We start from the raw sequence: 11,319 nt of genomic DNA, 5'->3' as shown, positions 1-11,319 counted from the left end.
TTAAGACAAATTAAGAAGTTACTAGACACTGACATTCGAAATGAGCAAGATAGGGTGACCATGGCGGTGTTTCAAATGGAAGGGGAAGCAGATCATTGGTGGGAAATGATTAGGAGTATCCGACAAGTAGAGACATTGACTTGTAGGCAATTTGAAGACCTATTCATGGAAAAATATTTTCCTAATTCATTAAGACAAGAAATGGTTCAAGAGTTCCTCCAACTGAAACAAGGAAAAATGGCAGTGACTCAATATGCAAACCGTTTTGAGGCTCTCTCAAGGTATGCTTCTGCAATAATAGCAAATGAAGATGATAAGGTTAGACGATTCGAATGGGGTTTGGACGCAGATATTAGAGGAAGATTGATCGCAATGCAACTTTCCACCTATGCTCAAATGGTGGATCAAGCTTTAATTGTGGAACGAGAATTAGCGGATTCCGAACACATTCGAAATCAGCGATCAAGGAACAATAACCAATCACGAGAAGGAGGTCCAGTTCGAAACAGCAGAAACCATCCTGCACCAGCACCTTATGTTGGAGGGTTGCAGTAGCAACAAAGGTAGAATCGGGGAAACCAACAAGGAGGAAACTCTGTTAATGAGTGGAAGGGAAAGTGTTTTAGATGTGGTCAATAGGGGCATCGTCGGAGTGAGTGTCCTCAAAGTGGGGAATATTTTATGGATCAACAAAGGGCATAACAATACAACAAATGCCAGTCAGGACAAGGTTCTAAACCCACTCAAACTACTTAGACCAACAAGGGGCAGCCACAAGCCTCTAGGAATGCGGGCCGACCAAGAAAACAACCACAAGGAGCTGGAGATGGAAAGAAAACAGGAGGGACTAACCAACAAGCAACATGAAGAATGTAGGCTCTTCAAGAAGCAGAAGATGTTGGTAACCCATCAGTAATTCAAGGTATGTTAATTGTCATGAATTCTTGGGTTAAAGTATTGTTTGACTCTGGAGCATCGCATTCTTTTATATCCACTTCATGTGTATGAAGTTTGGGTTTGGAGCTTGAAACGTTAGAGATAGCTGTGAGTGTTGCTTCACCCTTAGGTGGTCAAACCCGAGTAAATCTAGTATGTAAATCTTGTGAACTAAAAATCTCCGGCTCATATTTGATCTGTGATCTAAGGGTTATGGAAATGTGTTAAAATCCACCTACTCTCCACCTACTTCACCCACTTAAACCTACTCCACTAAACCTAACCCACTACACCACTACCACCTCACCTACTCCACTAAACCTAACCCACTACACCACTACCACCTCCACTTCACCTACTCCTTACCTACTACACACTCACCCTCTTCTATATATAGGAATCATGAATCATTGTAATAGATATCAATATAACATTATATCAATCAATAATACAATCATTTCTCTTTATACATTAAATTTCTACATGGTATCAGAGCAAGGTTAAGCTCTTGGTGCTCTTCGCCTTCTGGCGGGCGGCAACTTTGCCTTAACCGCCCGCCAGACCTCAACCAATTAAAACCTACCAAAACCTCCAACCACTGCAGCAACTCAAACCATTGCTAGCTCGAATTGACGCCAACTCTTCTCGCAACCAGTGTTTCATTTCGGCCTACTGCAGATACAGATTGCCTTACTGCAACTCCAGGCACCGTCGCCGACCATCCCAACTCGCATGGTTTGCATGCTTCGTGTCCAGCACCTGCAATATTGCTGCGTCTGACTGCTGACCACGACGCCTACCCAATACGTCGTTGGTCCGTCCATCATCCTTCTCATTCACTGCTCATGCGAGCTACATGTGCTGCCGCCGACCTGTTCTAACTGTCTCGGTGCCGTGTATGTGTTCAGATGTAAGAACACAAAACATGTCCTCTCGTCCCAAAGTCTCCACTCCTCTCACCTCCCTCCGCCGCCTGGCTGAAGGTTACTGGTTGAAACAGTCCTCGATGTCTCCCTATGCAGATTTTGTCACTGCAATGCTTATTCGTTCAACTGGCCTGAATCTTCAAAAAGCATATTCTCAAAGATTGAAATCACTAGGCCTTGTTGGACTGTTGGAAAATTCAGAGATTCTTTCATCTGGGGATATGGCTGCTCTGGTGTACTTATGGAATCCTTTTACCATAGTCAGTTGTGTGGGTTTGTCTACTTCTCCAATTGAAAATTTGGTCATCATACTGTCACTTTATGGAGCTTGTACACGACAAATTCCATTGGCAGCTTTTGGATGGGTCATAGCAACACATTTGTCCCTTTATCCTGCTATTCTGATTGTACTGGTGATTCTTTTATTAGGTTATGGTCCAGATGCTCCCCCAAGGAAATTGTTACTGCAAAGGAATTCCTGTGAACTGACAGGTCAACAGAAGGAACTGAAAAATCAACCAGTGCAACTAATTTGTTTCTCTTGGAAACCAGTTGTGTGTTTCTTCTTGTGGGCATCCATGTGGGCATTCTACGTGTTAGTTCTATGTGGCATTTCTGTTAAACAATATGGTGGTCTTCGGGAGATGTTTAAGAGAACTTATGGGTTTATTCTCACAGTGGAAGACTTGTGCCCAAGTTTGTCATCTTGTTAAAGCAAACAAATTCACTCTCTCTCTCTCTCTCTCTCATCTTTCCACTTTCAAACCCACAATCCTTTTTTTTAATCAACCCACTACCTCACTTTCTTTAAACCCCACTTTCACTCACACTCACATGGGCTTGTCCCATTCTCCTCTCATATTTTCAACTTTTCTTTCAACTTCTTTTCCAAAGTATTTGATCTGCCCAAGACGTGGCACAACACTTTATTTTATATATTATTATTATTCTTATTATTTCAACCAAAAAAAAAAAAAAAAAAAAAAACAAACAAAGGCAGAATTGCACACCAAACCTTCCCTTATTTTATTCATGTCGGGCCTCACCCCGATCACCATTTTTCATAAAAAAAAAAAAAAAAAACCCAAACAACCACATACACAGGCGGGATTTTTCTTCTCTACTCTGTCGCCTGTCTTTTCTTCTTGCCTCCGTCCTGGACGGCCCTTGACGGTGTTGCCTCCGTGCTTACTAGACCACCAAGCAAGTTTCCTCCTCCCTGCTCCTCCACTACAGCATATGGTAGACCTCCAAATCGGAACATCACGGTGGCCTTCCGCTTCAGCTCCTTGTTTTCTGTCTTTAGCACACTTATCTCTGCTCGCGCATCCTTATACATGCGTTGGAGCAGAGCCAGCTGGGAGTTTAACTGTTGCACCTCATTTGTCCTGCTCTGCAGCCGGTGCGACAAGTTTGTGACCGCAGTCATGGTTTCCACACATGACTTCAGAGTATACTGATTGGCCTCAATATTAGTTTGCACCGCCATTTTTTGCTCCACCGACCGCATCGGAAAGTTCAACGGAGCAAAACCAGAGGTGTTTGGTTGAGGTTCACTGGCCACCGCACCAGTTATTTCTCTTGTGGACTCGTTCAGTTCTGGAAAGAGCGTGAGCAGACCCCGGGAAGAGGAGGCCATGTTCTGGGTAGCTGGACGGGAAGAAGAGGCCATGTTGCTGAGTGTTTCAGAGACGGGTTGGTTACAGAGTATTACAGAGTTTCTCTCAGCAAAGGAAGAGTTTTTTCAGAGGATTTTCAGAAGTTTTTTGTCTGCCTCAGCCTCAGCATCAACCTTGGTTAAATAGCCGAGGCAGCCACGCGTATCGCGCGCCACTTGACGCCAGACGACAAACGGGCGTGCCAGCCAAGGCACTCACGTGCCTCGCCATCATATCTGGCACGCCTTTTTATGGATTGGGCACGCCTTTTGATGGCACGCCTTTTTGAAAGATTGGGCACACCTTTTGAGGGTGCGACTTTTTTTGGGGTCCGACAAGACTCTGTAAACTGTCCCGACATTGATTCCGGTTAGCTCCTTCATGGGTCCGACAAGACTCTGTAAACTGTCCCGACATTGATTCCGGTTAGTTTCTACAAGGGTCCGACAAGACTCTGTAAACTGTCCCGACATTGATTCCGGTTAGCTCCTTCATGGGTCCGACAAGACTCTGTAAACTGTCCCGACATTGATTCCGGTTAGTTTCTACAAGGGTCCAGCAAGACTCCGTAAACTGTCACAACAACTGTCAGAACATTGTCTGCTACAACGGTCCGACATGACCCCATAAACTGTCTTCTACATCGGTCTGACACCGCCATCCAGTGTCCTCTACACCGTTATGACACCACCATACAGTGTCCTCTACAACGTTATGACACCCCCATACAGTGTCCTCTACAACGTTATGACACCACCATCCAGTGTCTTCACCAATGGTCTGACACGACCATACAGTGTCTCTTATCCTCTTTTATTTTTATGTATTTTCTTGTTTTGTTACTCTCTCCAAACTCAAGTTGGTTAGTTCCTATCCCCCTTGAGTTTGCGGGGGCTGTTAAAATCCACCTACTCTCCACCTACTTCACCCACTTAAACCTACTCCACTAAACCTAACCCACTACACCACTACCACCTCACCTACTCCACTAAACCTAACCCACTATACCACTACCACCTCCACTTCACCTACTCCTTACCTACTACACACTCACCCTCTTCTATATATAGGAGTCATGAATCATTGTAATAGATATCAATATAACATTATATCAATCAATAATACAATCATTTCTCTTTATACATTAAATTTCTACAAAATGTCTGATTTTGACGTTATTCTAAGAATGGACTGGTTATCGGTTCATCGAGCTATTATCGACTGTTATTGTGAAACGGTGACAACATCCTCCCTGAATGGCACGGGAATTCAATTTAAAGGAGATAGACAAGATTCTTTAACTCCAAGGTGTCGCAAATCGTGGAGGCATGATCAACTAACTGGTTGGTTGGCAAGCTTAATTTTGGAATATGAAAATTGAAAAGATCCAGGATTACCCCATGTGGTGTGTGAGTACACTGACGTTTTCCCTGACAAATTACCGGGACTACCCCCAAAATGGGACATAGATTTTACGATCGAGCCCCAACCTGGAACTTCACCACTTTATGTGGCAGCGCATTGTATGGCGCCAGATGAACTTCGGGAACTGAAGGAGCCATTGAAAGAATTGTCAGATAAAAAGTTCACCAGACCAAGTACGTCCCCATGGGAGCGCCAGCATTATTCGCAAAGAAGAAGGATGGAACCTTGAGATTATGCATTGGTTACCGACAACTAAATCGAGTCACTATTAAAAATCGATATCCATTACCAAGAATTGATGACTTGTTTCACTAATTAACAGGTTCAAAATGTTTTTTCAAAATTGACCTTAGGTCTGGATATTACTAATTTCGTGTCAAAGAAGAAGATATACCTAAGACTGCTTTTCGAACCCGTTATTGCCACTATGCCATTTGGTTTGACAAATGCGCCAGGGGTATTCATGAGTTTGATGAACAAAATTTTTACACCTTATTTGGACCAATTTGTGGTAGTATTCATTGACGATATTTTGATATACTCACGATCGGAGGAAGATCACGAGCAGCATTTGAGAGCCGCTTTGCAAATTTTAAGGGAGAACCAATTGTATGCTAAAGCTAGCAAATGTGAATTTTGGTTGAAGGAAGTAAAATTCTTAGGTCATGTTGTGTCTGAATCAGGAATATCAATGGATCTTGCTAAACTAGAAGCAGTAATGGAATGGAAACAACCTAAGAATACATTTAAGGTTCGTAGTTTCTTGGGATTAGCAGGTTATTATAGGAGATTCATTCAAGATTTCTCCAAATTAGCCAAAGCCGATGACACGCCTAACACAAAAAGGGGTAAAGTTTGAATGGAATGATACTTGTGACACAAAAATGGGTAAAGTTTGAATGGAACGAAACTTGCGAACAATCATTTCAAGAACTCGAGAAGAGACTAACAAGCGCTCCTATACTAATCATACCCGAACGTGACATTGGGTACACAGTTTATTGTGATGCCTCTAAAGAAGGGTTTGGTAGTGTGTTAATGCAAAGCGGGAAGGTAGTGGCTTATGGGTCAAGACAACTGAAGAATCATGAGAAAAATTACCCTACCCACGATTTGAAATTGGTGGTTGTGGTTTATGTGCTTAAGACTTGGCGACATTACCTTTATGGCGAAAAGTTCGAGAAATTTACTGACCACAAAAGCTCGAAATACTTGTTTACACAGAGAGATTTGAACATGAGACAGAGACGCTGGATGAAGTGCCTTGAAGATTATCAATTCACTTTGTCTTATCATCCTCGAAAGGCTAATGTTTTAACAGATGCACTAAGTCGAAAGACGAGAGATCGTGGCCAACATATCAATTAAAGAATAGGAAATGGTAAGTATTGTGAATGAGTTTAGATTACAAACAGAGACTCAAAATGGAAAGGTTAGGTTGTTTGCTATAGTTACAACGCCTTAACTTCTTACCAAAGTGCTGGAAGCTCAAAGATTTGATCAGGAGACCGACTTCATTAAGGCACGATTAGTGTCAGAAGAGTCTTCACCGGATTGGATGCTTTACCAAGACAGTATTTTAAGATATTTAGGTAGAATTTTTGTGCCAAAATTGAGAGAAGTACTAAAAGAATTTCACCATTCAATTTTTGCGGTTCATCCGGGAGAAAACAAGATGTACTAGGATCTCATGCGAGAGTATTGGTGGAGTGGAATGAAGGACGTTGCTCAATTCGTATCTAAGTGCTTAACTTGTCAGTAAGTGAAGGCAGAACATCAGAAGCAGGCAGGGAAACTCCAACCTTTACCAATACCTGAATGGAAATGGGAACACATAATAATGGATTTTGTAATGGGACTATCCCGGTCGCCTTCATGATGCCATTTTGGTTGTGGTTGATTGGTTAATTAAGACAACACATTTCCTACCAGTAGGACCAGCAGACACACTCGAATAATTAAGTTGATTATTTATTCGAGAAATCATTAGGTTGCACGGAGTACCAGTCTCGATAGTGTCAGATCGTGATCCTCGTTTTACGTCACAATTTTGGCATAGTTTGCAAAAAGCTACGGGTACAGAGTTGTGTTTTAGTACGACTTTTCGCCCTCAAACTGACGGTCAATCAAAAAAAAACAATTCAGACTTTAGAAGACATACTTCGAGCTTGTGTGATGGATTTCAAGGGTAGTTGGGAGAGACACTTACCACTAGTTGAATTCTCTTACAATAATAGTTTTCAAGCAAGTATTGGTATGGCACCGTATGAGGCTCTGTACAGACAGCCTTGTCGATCACCAATTTGTTGGACGGAAGTCGGAGAAGCACCTCTTTTAGGGTTAGAGTTAGTTCAAGAAACTACCGAGAAGGTGAAATTAATTAGACAAACACTTGAGACCGCTCAGAGTAGGCAAGAAAGTTATGCAGATCAAAGGAGAAGACCATTTGCATTTCAAGTTGGAGATCACGTGTTTCTAAAAATACAACCTCGTCGAGGAGTTGTTTGTTTCGGAAAGAAGGGAAAGCTGTCGCCTCGCTTCATTGGGCCTTTTGAAATTTTGGACAACGTAGGAGAGGTGACGTACCGTTTGGCTCTACCACCTAAACTGGTTAGGGTACATAATATTTTCTACATCTTTATGCTGCGGAAATACGAGCCGCACCCTTCTTATATCATCAATTGGGGGGAAATTAATCTTGATGAAGATGTGACATTGGAAGAAAAGCCTGTCAAAATTTTAGATTGTCGGGAGAAGAAATTACGAGGTAAAACTATACCATTGGTTTGAGTTCTCTGGAGACATCGTGGGATGGAGTCGTCAACGTGGGAACGAGAAGATATGATACGTGCCAATTACCCTTAACTTTACAAATCTAATGGTACGAATTAATTTTGAGGACTATTTTTTTTTTTTTTTTTGGAGGAGGGGGGGGGGGGTTAGAACCCGTATTTAATTATTCTTAGAAAAAAAAAATAAATGAATAAATTATTTTTATCCAGAGTCTACCTAATATTAGTGTATAAGTTAGTTCTAAATTAATACAAATACAAAAAAAAAAAAAAAATTTCAGATTTTTGGTGGCAGTGTTGACACTTGTTTGCATGCATGTTATTATAGGATATAGGTTCGTATTATAACATTTGGTATTGAAAAATTCGATTTGATGAGATAGAATGATGAGAGAGAGAGAGAGAGAGAGAGCTTCAGGATGAACTCAGCCTTAGGATTGAATTCACACACACACACACACACACACATATATATATGTATATGCAATTACTTTTGGTATTGGAAAATTTGATTTGACGTGATAGAATGATGAGAGAGCTCAGCCTTAGGATTGAATTCACAGATATATATGTACATGCAGTAACTCTTGGTATTGGAAAAATTGATTTAACATGGTAGAATGATGAGAGAGAGAGAGAGCCTCAAGATGATGAACTCAACCTCAGAATTGAATTCACACACACACACACACACATATATATATATATATATATATATGTATATGTACATGCTTGCATTCGGAGAACATAAATGGAAAATAAAGAATTCGGTGAGCATGCTAAGCGAAGTAGAGAGAAGAAGAAGAGTAGACGATCAAGAAAGTTAAAATTTTTTTCCTACCATTTCAATCCTATTACTATGTAAGAAAACCCTCTCATTTTTTTTTCAATTGTTAAATTTTCATATTTATATTCATAGCCAAATTTTTAGATAAGATCTTATTTATGTATGTAAATTTGTGACTTGTATATTAAATATTTGAAGGTTATTTTTATGTTAGTAGCCACAAAATCATGATATAATTGTGGAATTAGCCTTGCATGTGTAGTTTATGCCCTTAAAGAGATGATTAAATATTTTATCTAGTTTGATTATATAACTCTTAAATCTGCCAGAAATTTGTACAAATTTTTAGACAATTTTATACTCAAGATTTTGAGATGATTTCTTCTACAAAGTTGTTGAGAATAATGTCTAGTTCATCTAGGAATTTTTGTAACAATTATTTGAGTTTTGTACGAATTTAAACAAAATTTTAACTAAATTTGGAACTGTAGACAAATTTTATTATATGTTTGAAAAATCATTAAAAATTCTATATTAAACCAAATCTGGTAATTTCTAAACAAAAAATGAAATTTGAGAAGTCTAGTTTCATAATAAATTTTTATATCATTGAATTGATTTATAAATTTAAGTATGAAATTAATATAAGAAAATATGATAAATCTGTATCATAAACTTTCTTAGAATGTTACAGAATTATTTATTACTTATTTTTGTGAAATGCTTTCTGAAAAATGACCATAACATGTTTATTGAATATTCTATAGATTTTCACGGATTTTAGAATTGTATAAATAATTTATTTATAATTTTAATTACAAAAACTATATTCTGAAAATTTCTGGGCAGATTAAGGGACCAAGTTTATCACTTCAATTATTTATTTGGACTAAAATTATATATTGTGCTAGTCTAATTAATTAAATCTTGTAAAGTAGTAGTCCATGCATGTGTGTGATTGTGGTCCATTTTTAAGTATTTAAAATTATCATTCATACTATGGTTTAATTTAATTGTTTATTTTAAGTTTGTACATTAGTTGACGTGTAATATTTCTGTTGGAAATTTTAATGAAATAGTATAATACTTGCGTTGATTAAAAATTGTAATTATTGGTGATTAATATAAATAAGTAAAATGATTAACGACATATACAAAATTAATGATTAAGGGTTAATACTGGTAGTTTAGGGAGAGCCTTGGTTTTTGATAATTTTTACATAATTGTGTTGCGAAACCCTAAGATGGCACGGGACTTATTTGAATCCTTATCAGTATTTTGTTTTGGGATGAGGGTGGATGTAAGGGTGGCACGTAGGGTAGTTACATACCCCTGGCAGATCGTTCCCTTGGGGTAGACCACAGATGTCACGGCTTGGGTATATAATTCTAGGTGTGGGCATCTTTGGTAGTTCTTGAATATTTGATCAAGGGGGGATTTTCAAATTAACCATGGCCATAACGTAGTGGTTGGTAAGAAAGTCTCTTTGGTGAGATTTTGAACGTCACCTAAACTATTAAAAGTGTTGAAATTATTTTAATTGTTGTCATATTATTATGTTATTAATTCCGTCTTTCCTCTTAATTGTCATGATTATTAATCTGATTATTTTCTCTAAAAAAGAACGGTACGGTGGTTATGATTTCTTACTGTGTTGCAAAACTCATGGCATATATTTTGTTGCCATGGCGTTTTATGCCAGATTTTGACGAGGAAGGCATGGAAGATGAAATTGGAGCTGCTGCTAATATAGAGCCTTGGCTAACTTGAAGTCAAGACTTTAGCAAAATAAGATTTTACTATCTTATGTATTAGGATGTATGATGTTAAATGTTGTATGTGGACTTTTAAATTTTCTTTAATTTAGTGCTGTTAAACTTTTGACTGTGTAAGAAATTTAAATTTTCCTTTTAAGATGTTAAAATTTTAATTTAATAAGTTATTTTGTTATTTAAATTCTTGATGTTCCAAAAATTTTGGGGCATCACACAGGATACAAACGATATTCAATACAATGCAACAATTGAAACCACAAACGAGCACACCGCCCGAAAATCATGAAGATGAGGGGGAGGAGGGGGACAAGCCAAACTACGCATCACGTAGAAAGGGTGAAAGATACAATCCAAACTACGCCTTGCGTAGAAAGGGGGAAAGAAAGCCAGATTACACCAAACTATGCCTCGCGTAGAATGGGTGAAAGATACAAACCAAAGTACACATCATGTAGAAAGAGGGAATACAAACCAGAACACACCATCGGGTGATAAGGGTGGATATAACAAGATGATACATGCAAGATGCATATGAATGCGATGCAATTGCTGTAGTTGATACGAAATACAATGTGATGCATGCTCCATGCAATGAAATAGAAAAGATGAGCAAAAGCGGTGTCTTCGAAAGCACCTCACCGGGGAGAGGGGGAGGAGGGAAGAAATAGCAAGGAACACCTTACAATGCTCGGGGATATGCCATCACATATCCTGAGATAAAAAAACCTCTCGGGGTCGCGTCTTGAGAAAACTCGCTCAGGGTTGTGTTCTTGCACGCCCTGAGATAAAATCTACTCGGGAACGTGTCTTACACGTCCTGAGAAAACCGCTCAGGGTTGTGTTCTTGCATGCCCTGAGATAAAAGCTGCTTGAGAATCTGTCTCATGCGTCTTTAGAAAATCGCTCAGGGTCGTGTTCCTGCATGCCCAGAGATAAAAACCGCTCGGGAACGCATCTTTCGCATCCTGAGAAAATCGCTAGAGAACATGCTCCTACATGTTCTGGGAAAAGCCTGGGGG

General features: G+C 39.3%; 2 protein-coding genes across 2 annotated transcripts; both read left to right on the top strand.

The window, feature by feature from the left end:
• Window positions 1-60: 60 nt before the first annotated feature.
• LOC145791541 (uncharacterized) lies at window positions 61-555 on the top strand. The gene has a single exon (XM_082871897.1). The coding sequence runs from the start codon at window positions 61-63 to the stop codon at window positions 553-555; it is 495 nt and encodes a 164-aa protein (XP_082728023.1).
• A 617-nt stretch (window positions 556-1,172) lies between these two features.
• LOC145790736 (uncharacterized) lies at window positions 1,173-2,594 on the top strand. Its single transcript, XM_082869308.1, has one exon. The coding sequence runs from the start codon at window positions 1,793-1,795 to the stop codon at window positions 2,573-2,575; it is 783 nt and encodes a 260-aa protein (XP_082725434.1). The 5' UTR covers window positions 1,173-1,792; the 3' UTR covers window positions 2,576-2,594.
• The last annotated feature ends 8,725 nt before the right edge of the window (window positions 2,595-11,319 follow it).

Source organism: Camellia sinensis, chromosome 5 (genome assembly GCF_055761805.1).
Source record: "Camellia sinensis isolate YWXY chromosome 5, ASM5576180v1, whole genome shotgun sequence".
In the NCBI taxonomy this organism is placed as follows: Eukaryota; Viridiplantae; Streptophyta; class Magnoliopsida; order Ericales; family Theaceae; genus Camellia; species Camellia sinensis.
Note: the sequence above shows the minus strand (reverse complement) of the source record. Positions and strands in the feature narration are given on the sequence as shown.